The sequence below is a fragment of the Planococcus citri genome, chromosome 5, assembly GCF_950023065.1.
Source record: "Planococcus citri chromosome 5, ihPlaCitr1.1, whole genome shotgun sequence".
In the NCBI taxonomy this organism is placed as follows: domain Eukaryota; kingdom Metazoa; phylum Arthropoda; class Insecta; order Hemiptera; family Pseudococcidae; genus Planococcus; species Planococcus citri.
The window spans coordinates 15567516-15577518 of NC_088681.1; the positions used below are offsets into that span (position 1 = coordinate 15567516).

The window sequence follows — 10003 nt, forward strand, 5'->3', positions numbered from 1 at the left end:
ATTTGCGAAAAACAGAGACGTATGGGACTTTTAAAAAAAAGCTTTTCTGAAAAATTGATGTTTCGGCAATGAGATACCTCTCCACAGGTCACCCAAAAATCAAGTTAACGAATATAACGCGGCCTAACATCGAGTACTATCAGGCCTATGGGGTGACGCGTCGAGCGCATGCACAGCAACGAAGTTACAGGTGGGACGTGAGTTTGTATTTTATACAAAACGTTATGAGTTTACCTGTATGCGGCTATAGATATATTTTTTTAAAATGAAAATCAATTGATTATTTTTCCATTGTTCGATATATTTTCTTGATTATTTTTTTGTTTCTTTTAAAAATTATAAATTGAAACTTTTTTTGGCAATTTCGTGAAAATGAATGGGAGGAGGAAGAGGGGGGTAATCAGTACATTTTCAATTTTGAAAATCTCTTTCCAAAAGGCCCTTCCCAAGGTCCTTTTTTTTAGTCTTCAGATTTTGTTAGATACCCTGGTTGTTTCAAGTGCAATTTCTGAAAAATCGCCCTTGAAACTGTTTCTTTTTTTAATTTAAAATTTTTAAAAATTTGCCAAAAATTTACACGAGCTCCAAAAATTTTGATTATGAGGGTTTTAGGACAACCTCTTTCGATCTAGCTTGATCTCGTTCGAAACGGAAAGTATCACCAATTCGAAAAGTTCCTTCGTGAGAAAAAAAATGATGCTAAATTTACATATTTTAGCATAAGTACGAAAGGAAAAGATGATTCTTCGAAGTATCGTATTTGTTTTCCTAACGCTGGTATTTTTTTTTTTATTTCATTACAGGTATCGATAACGGCGATGGAAGAATCAAAAATTCTGCTGTGGCATCGCGATAAATTAAAGCTTTCTATTATCAGCGACAAGTTCCTTCAAACGGTGTTAGATCACATATTAAGCCGGGACGTCGTAAATAAATTAATTCAGGTTGGTTGATAGCGCGAGTCGTGTCGAGTCGCGAAATGTCGATGATGGCAGATTTTTTTCCCACGTCTCTCTCACTCACTCTCTGTTCGGATGTCCGTTTTAATTATTATCGAACACGGTCGCCGCTACGACGACGAGTTCGCGAATAAACGTCGACTACGATATAAAATGATGACGGATTTTTCACGTTGTCGTGATTTTTTACGTAGTATTGGCGAGGAACAGAAAAAAATCGTAATTTGAACGAGAGTCGAGAGCTATGTAGGTGTAGGTACGAGTAGTTTATTTTAATAATAATCGGTTTTCCTCATACTACTACGTAGGTATGGTACTCTTTTTTAAATTTTTCCTCGTATTAAAATATGTAAATTTATACTGTACAGGTGAACGAAGCGGTTACAGCATCGATGAACGGTCATCTACCAAATAATTACGACGACGATGCATCGTTTTGTGATAATAAATCGTTAATGATAGTAAAAAGAGCCGGCGATGGTAGCGGTATCACTGCTCTGATTAGCAGACAGTTACAAGGTAAGAAATAGGAATGCAACGCATCCAGCGTTATGGTATTTTTTTATTACGCATATTTTATTTTATTTTTTCGTTGGTTTTAGTGTCGTTTATTTTTATTTTTTGAAATTATTATTTTTATTTTTTTATTACTTACGAAAGTAATTTCTTCGCTTTCTGTCCTCTGTCTATTGTTTTTGACGTGGTTGATTGGAAATTAATTTTTCGAGTTTATTTTTCCCTCCTAATGACGGAAAATTGTATATAGAACAAAAAAATGATCGGTAGCATGATAATGCATGAATGAAGCATGATCCTCGGTGTAGATGAATGCTTTTCCTGTATCTGTGCACTTTTTTCGTTCCAATTTCGTATCATTTTCGAATATTTTGTCTGGTGCTCGGAGTATGTTTGTTAATTACGCGGATTTGTATGTGAAGTGGAAGATGAAAAAGCTGCCCAATCGCAGAATTCAGAGCCCTAGAAATAGTTGAAAGTTCTCTAAAAGATTGGTGAGGGGAGGGTAGTAGCTTACACAGATCAATTGAAGAGAAAAAATTGAAATTCTATTGAACTACCAAACAGTATTGCTGATTGGATTTTAATGATTGTTTAATCGAGATATCAAAGCTAGGCTCTGCAGAATGGTTCCATTGTGACATGGATGTTGTTCTTTTTTTTTCAAATTTTTGGCTTTCCGAAGGCTCTGAAATTTTTATTTAAGGAAAACGGTCTTCAGAACGAAAGAAAGAGGTCTCTGATATGTAAAAATATGGATTTTGACACCGATTTTGCAACTTTGAAAATTTTGAGCCCCCTCCCGCCTTCTTTTGGGAGTGATTAATTTTCATTTTGGAGCCTCGTGGTTTCCTAAATTGGAATTAACGTCTTTGAAAACCTGTAATTTGACATTTTTATCGGAATTTTCGATTGCTCGGAATTTTTCACTCCCCTCTCCCCTGCTCTTTGGGGGGGGGGGGGATTTTCAAAAATATGTACTCGAAAAACTCTTGCGTGTGACGAAAGGACCCTAAAATCACGTACTTGAAGATATTATTCTGGGACGAACTTTTTCCCTTATCCTTAGTGTTTTTCAGTTTTCAATTTAATACGCTGTAAGCCCTTCCCCCCCACCCGGTGGCCAAATTTTCGAGAAAAAAATTGAAAATTGTGTGGCATATCGTTTATTATGTTCTTGATAGCGCTGATTTTTGGATCATTTTTTTAGTATGTACAAGTCTCTTGGACCCCATATTAGATCCTCAATTTTTTTTTTAAACTATTAATTCGCGTGGTCTTTAGTTTTATTGATTTTTTTTAGTGGTGCTAATTACGAATTTTTGTACATTTTTTTGATACGAATCACCTGCTGCGTTCTACAATCAATTTCAAAATTTAAGGAAACCTGGAAAATTTGACCAACTTGTGGTTTTTTCGATTTTTAATGGTGCTAAATTTCGAACTTCCAGTGACATAAGTCCCCTGTGCCCCCCCCCCCAATATTAGACTTTCCCAAATTTCAAAAAAATAATAATAATAATAATTGAAAAATTTGTACGATTTATGGTTTGTTGGGGTTTTAGATGTGCTAATTTTGAATTAAATTGTTTTTTTCTGTTATGAGCCCCCTAGAATCTGCAATAGGCCTCCAAAATTTGAGAAAAAGATGAAAAAATTGTTCAACTTGTGATTTTTTTGGTTTTTGGTAGAACTTATTTCGAAGTTCAGCTTACTTTTTCTGAATCTGATTCCAAATTTCTATATACTTTTTTGATACGAGTCCCTTAGGCCTCATAATAAGTCCCCAAATTTCAGAGAAATTGAAAAATTCGTGTGACATATGGTTTGTTGGGTTTTTAAGGGTGTTAATTTCGAATTTCTTCTTACTTTTTTGATACGAGTCCCCTGAGCCCCACATTAAGCTCACAATTTTTAAAAAATTGTAAAGTTCGTGTGACGTATGGATTGCTTGTGTTTCAGAGGTGCTAATTCCAAATTTCGACTCGCTTTTTTGATACGAGCTTTCTAGGTCTCAAAATTAGCTCCCAAGTGTCATAAAATTGAAAAAAAAAAATCATGTGACGTGGTCGTTGGTTCGCTAATTGTCAAGTTTTCAGATGTGCTAATTTCTTTTTTTTTAAATACACGTTTCGATTCGACCCCCCCCCTCCTCCTCCTCGTTTCTCTTCTCCATTTCGTCTACTTTTGAAAAATCGTGAAAAATTCTCATAAAAAAAGTCTCCTCTCCAATGAAATATTGATAGGTAAAAAAATTTGTAAATTTTAGTTTTGCAATCGAATTTCTCACCATGTTCCAATTTTTTTTTTTTTTTTTTTTTTAATTTAATGAACTTTGTGAATAGCTCTCGCGACGTAACCGTTGCCAAATTGGACCTCAGAACGCTCAAAAAATGAAAATTTGAGTACGTCTCAAGATTTAAATGCCCTTAAAGTCTTTGAATTTTTTTTTCATTTTATTTATAAGTATGTACTTTTTTTCTGAGAATTATCGTATAAAAATTTTGATTGTGAACGTGTCAAAAAATTTGTTGGACGCTAAATCGTTCTATGGGCAGCTGAAATTCTTACTTGATGTAGATCATTTTCTAGGTCCCTTAATTTTTGAAAAACAGCTCATCTGGGATTCTTTATTTGTGAGCGGAAAAGTGCGAAGAGGAAGACATGTTCGGAATTGAGACTATGGCATTTCAATATTCAGAAATCAATCCCAGGTTGTAATAGAATTTCCAAATTCTGAGAAAAAAATGTTTCTTTTTTGAAATTCCAGTCACTATAGTGGTATCTAACGAATCGTTTCCTGAATTTTGACGAATTTTTCCGAAATTTGAAAGGAATCGTTCGCGAACAATTTTATTTTGTGTTCGTGTCGTCTAGTTTTAGTCGTATTTTCTCGTTTGCGTATCAATAAATGAACTCGAGCGAGTTAAGTGTTTAAGAGTAAATTGAAAGGACAGGAGACATCGCTTGTATAAATACTCCCAATCGCTGTTGAAAATAGTTTGCTTAATTCGGATTCGAGTATTTGCGAATTTTAGGGCTTAGAGTCGAATCTATAGTGAACTTGCTGAGCTGGTTAGAGTTGGTAAAAAGTCTGTAAAAATTCTCGAACTTGGCTTCTTATCGAGTATCTATTTGCTAAGGTATTTCCGTAAGCTAGGTATCAATATTGGTCGTTTAATTGAATAAGAAAGGTAATTCGAATCAACTTCGATTTAGTATGTAAAATTTACGTACACACTGTAGAGCTGAAATACAACTGTTTGATGCTGAAATACCATACCATGATGGACCATGAATTGTTTGTTTAGATTTACCTAGTTGGTGCTTCTGGTGTCCTTCGTGTTTTTCTAAAAAAAAAAAAAAAAAAACAGTATTTTGAGTACTTTTCGTGAATTACGATCAAAAATCAAAATCTGAGTGGAAAGGGGATGGAGCCAGAGTCGAAGCCTTTGAAATCGATAGGCAAGAAGAGGAAGCATACTGGCTCTCTTGACTCTCTCTCTTTCTCTCTCTCTCGACTCTCGAAATTATGCAAAAAAATCAGGATATTTTGATTCGTATTCGTATTCGAGGGAAAATCCTCCTCCCACTCCCCCTCAAAAAAGTGTACGGAGGGTTCGCTGACGAACGAGACACGTTTAAATGCTGCGGTGTAATGCGAACTGACATCGACAGATGCGGTGGCGACGACGATGGCGATGGCGTCGCACCAACAACTATACAGGGAAACATATATAGAAGTAAAGGGGTACCGGAGGAGGTGACAAATTACAGTATTCATAATTTAATTAACGCGTCGTCGATTTAACCTGTCGTGCGAAATGCCAGATGAGAAACGTTATCGTGTGTATATGAATTTTAATTCACTTAAATTACTCGTACAACGACGAGTGGTAGGTATTCGATTTGACTGCGGTACGTAGGTATACGTAATAGGGGTATATATTGCTGGTGAAGGTGGTGGAGGTGCTCCAGTTGCCGCCAGGAGAGGTAAAGGTGTGGGTGAGAGAGAATCAGAGGGCGGTAGTATTATATTCCCCGATGTAATATAAAAATGAAAAAAAGAGCCAAAACTGGGACGATGACGATGACGACGACGACGACAGAAACGACGAATAATTTTTCAACGAAATGAAAATTTTTACGAGGTAAAATTTAGCCGAGTTTTATTTGATAATCAAATATAGGTACCTACTCGGTTCGATGAGGTTAGTTGGTTGGGGGTTGTTAGACGGATAAGTAGGTATAATATTTTTCGGCAAGTTGGGTATTATATTTTGGTTTCTTCCTGTATGTTCCTTCATCTACTATCTTTCTCGTGTTCTCATTTCGAGGATGATGAAAGATGGAGTAAATTTAGTATACCGCGTCGTCGTTGAGCAATTTAATGCCCGAAGAAATCTTAATACATAATAGTACCGTGGTCATCCCTACCCCTTTTCTTGTCAGTTCTCAGCTTACGAGTTGGTGTATCTCAGCTCTACAGTTTTTTGTGTACGTAAATTTTCTGACTAAGAATACGAAGTGTGGCAATCAGGGTTTGAGAATTGGTCCTAAGATCGTGTTCTAGTGAAGCTGCAGGCATAAAGTTTAGATTTTTGGAAAGGGAGGGGGACATTTTCGTACTTGGATGTGGAATTTTTTACTAGAGATGAAGAGTTTCGTTCATCTTCAGCTGGTATTTGAGTGTGAGAAATTTTTTCATGTCTTGTGGAGCTACTGGAGCTTTTTGAATGTGATTTGAGAATGTGGAGAGAAGATGGGAGTCTTAAAAAGGGCCCTTTCATTTTACAAGAAACCCTTCATCCTCCTTCTGGTGTAAATTTTGAGAATGTTTTCGCGACTATTTTTCTTTATGGGACTTCAATAAAGAATGGGTAGTATCCGAAAAAAGGCCCGATCTGCCCAGGGATCTTATTCATATGTGGTTGAAATTTTTTCAGAATTTTATTGCTCTCAATCCTCAAATAGGTAAATTCATTTTAGCTAAAAATAAAATTTTTTGACCCAGTAACTTGAAATTTTGAGAGAGGTAAACATTAGGAAATAATTTGATCCTCGTGGGAGCTCATTTAAAGATGAGGTAGTGTGCCCCAAAATTTTCAAAGTTCGTAAAAATTCTAATAATTGTAGAATTTTCTGATTTGTCAAAAATTTAAGGAAATACTTCAATTTTGTCCAAGATAGAAGGGGTGTTGAAATTAACGGAGAGGGGGAGGGGAAGTTGAAAGCCCAAAAGCTCTCATCCATAGAGACTTGAAATGAGCTGGAGGAAAGGGTTTTGAATGCATCACAAAATAAATAAAAATTTTGGAATAAGAATGATGTTTGTATGGATTTTTCCACGCTTCGGGCCATTCCACCCCCCCCCCACCTCCCTCTTTAGTCTTTTCGTTACCAACTTCGGATTTCTGATGGTGTTTTTTTTGTCTTCAGATTATCCATTTTAATTTTTCAGTCGGAGAAGTTGCTACTTACAAAAATTTTGGCGCCTACGAATCCCTTCGAAGGGGTCTCTTGAGATACAAATTATTCACTAGGGTTGTTTTTTAAAGTATTTTCGGTTTTTTGGGGGTCAATGGAGTCAGCGTGACGTTTTTTCCCTCTAAAACTACTGAAATGCAAAATCTTGAAATTTATAGGACTGGTAACCCCCCCCCTCTTCACAGTTTATCTCAAGATCCCGATACCGGGACTATAATATGGTAGTGGGTACTTCAATTTTTTAGTGACAATTTTTTTGTTTTTTGAAGTTGAACGAGGTGGACCTTCCGATTACAAAAATCGACCGCGATCGTAATTTGATCAATTAGTCCAAAAAATCCATTCTAGCCTCTTAAACAACTTTCGGATCAAAAAATCGATCTATTTGCGGTTGTCGATATAATTACGATCGATCATAATCATTAATCAGAATAAAAAATCAATTTCAACCTCCAAAATTTTTTTTGAGATAAAACGAGGTGGTCCTCCCAAGCACAAAAATCGATCCATCGGTCCCCAAAATCGATTCATGTTTCAACCTCCAAAATATCTATCATGATCGATTGGTCGACTCAAGAAACTATTGATGCAATACGATTGATCATAATCGATATAAAAAATCAACTTCAACCTCAAAAAAATGATTTTTGTGGTAAAAATCGATCAATCGGACCCGAAAATCGATTTATTTGCGATTTTCCACGTATTATGATCGTCGATCGATGATGTTCGAAATGAAAAATCGATTACAGCCTCCAGTCACTTTCGGATCTAGAATCGATCAAGATCGATTAATCGAATCAAAAAATCGATCTATTTGCGTTTTTCGATACCTATGATACGAATTACGATTGATCATAATCGAAATTGGAAATCAATTTCAACCTCAAAAACGATGTTCGGGTTGAAAATCTATCATAGAGTTGAAAATCGATTAATCGAACCCAAAAATCGATTTATTTGCGATTTTCCACCCAATATATGATCGATTATGATCGAAATGAAAAATCGATTTCAGCCTCTGAAACGACTTTCGGATCTAAAATCGATCATGGTCGATTAATCGAATCAAAAGATCGATCTATTTGCGATTTTCGATATGATACGATCGAACATAGGTAAGCTTAATAAAAAATCAATTCCAACCTTAAAAAACGATTTTCGAGTTGAAAATCGATCATGATCGAAAATCGATTAATCGAACCCAAAAACCGAGTTTTTTTGCAATTTTTCGCCCAATATGATCGATGTAGTTCGAAATGAAAAATCGATTTCAGCCTCTAAAACGACTTTCGGATTTAAAATCGATCATGATCGATTAATCGAATCATAAAATCGATCTATTTGCGATTTTCGATATGATACGATCAACCATAGGTAATCTAAATGGAAAATCAATTGCAACCTCAAAAAACGATTTTCGAATCATGATTTAAAATCGATTAATCGAACTCTAAAATCGATTTAGTTGCGATTTTCGATCCAATACGATTGATTGTGATCGAAATGAAAAATCAAGTTTAGGCTCAAAAGTCGGTTTGTTGATCGGAGATCGATTGGTCGAAAGTCAGAAATCGGTTCATTTCATCGATGACGTTCAAAATTATCAATGCGGTATTTCTGTTTTATTGTTTTATTTCACCTTCGTTTTTATTTGGCAAAAATTACGTTTTCATTTAAAAGCAATATTTCTCCCTCTTTTCTGCTATTTTTCGTGTAGTTTATGTTTGAAAGATCTAAGAAATTGAAAAGGAAACCGAGAAAAGTCAGATTAAATTATTCCCCTGAAAAACTGGTCATGCCTGTAAAGGTTCAAAAGATGTGGGTAAAAAAGCTGATGCTTAAATTTCAATACATATTAAGAAGACTCATCCAGGAGTATAAAATAATTTTTGGAGGTTAATGATCTCTGATATCTTCTTTGTAGCGATCCCTGAACGCAATCCACCTGAGTGCCCCACCTCTCTTCTAAAAGTAAAAACCTGCTGTTCCCTTGTGAGACGATCTCTTGAAAATTATTGAAATGATAGATCTTCAATTTATGAAAGTTGACTCTTGAGGTGAAATTTCAACTAAAGATGGGGAACTAGGGTCACAATAAAGTTCGTTCCTGAGCAAGGGAGATGGTGGGGTAAGGATTGAGGTGGCTTGAGGGACTGAATATATTCGATGATTAAACGAGTAATTTATTAGAATCGAATCTATAGGAGTCCATTCTCTGAACTCAGTTGCTAAGCTTCGTATTCACACCTATCGGTATATCAAAATACCTGCTGACGTATGTAGTAAGTCTTACATTAAATAGTAGGTAAGGAATAAGGATCTAATCTATCAATCGCCAATACCTAATTCTACTTGGAAAAAATACGCACACAGGTGACATCGGCAACGAACTCGCACCGCTATTGTACAAAGGAGCAAATTTTCAGCATAATGATCGAATTTCTAAACTAGCTCTACACACATAGGTAATGAGATTTTTTTGTTCTCTTTTTTGTAAATATCCACTCTTCATTTCTCCTTCGTCCATTTTACGTACCTTTAATTTATACGTGTACAATTTTTTATTCTTTATTTTTATTTTTTCGCCATAGGTTGATGCGTTATTGTCGTGTATATTGGCTTTCGTAATATTACTATAATGGATTGTGCATGCGGCGGAATGCTTGCGTTGTAATTATAATAGCGTTACGTAATACGTATTATATTATAATTTTTATGTTGTAATATTGTGTTATCGTGAAGCGGTGAACTTTTTTTTGTTTCATTTTTTCGTCCTTTTTTTTTTTCTTTGGTAGAAAATACGCGTATTTGGAAACTTATCTGATTCCTTCGAAAGTTCAGATAGGCAAGGCGTATGGTATGAATATTATTGGTCGGAATTTAAAACTAGACTGTCTAAATGTGATTTGAAATGAGATGAGACATGAGAGACTTGGTGTATTCGAATGATTGATTAAACGAGGTGAAAATCGATGAAAATTTCCATATTTGCTGGATTCGTTTTGTGTGAGGAGGTTTTGTATTCCTAAAATATTGAT

The 10003-nt window shown here is 35.4% G+C and overlaps 1 protein-coding gene across 5 annotated transcripts in view; it reads left to right on the plus strand.

The window, feature by feature from the left end:
• bves overlaps nucleotides 1–10003 on the plus strand; it is a 54292-nt gene that overhangs the window by 36761 nt on the left and 7528 nt on the right. For 2 of the 5 annotated variants that reach the window (XM_065368514.1, XM_065368515.1), the window contains exons 8-10: nucleotides 804–944; nucleotides 1328–1478; nucleotides 9339–9430. In XM_065368514.1, the coding sequence (XP_065224586.1) occupies nucleotides 804–944; nucleotides 1328–1478; nucleotides 9339–9430 (384 nt within the window). Of the gene's footprint in view, nucleotides 1–803; nucleotides 945–1327; nucleotides 1479–9338; nucleotides 9431–9556; nucleotides 9636–10003 lie in introns of all 5 variants that reach the window. The other 3 variants (XM_065368517.1, XM_065368516.1, XR_010559389.1) reach the window with 2 other exon arrangements.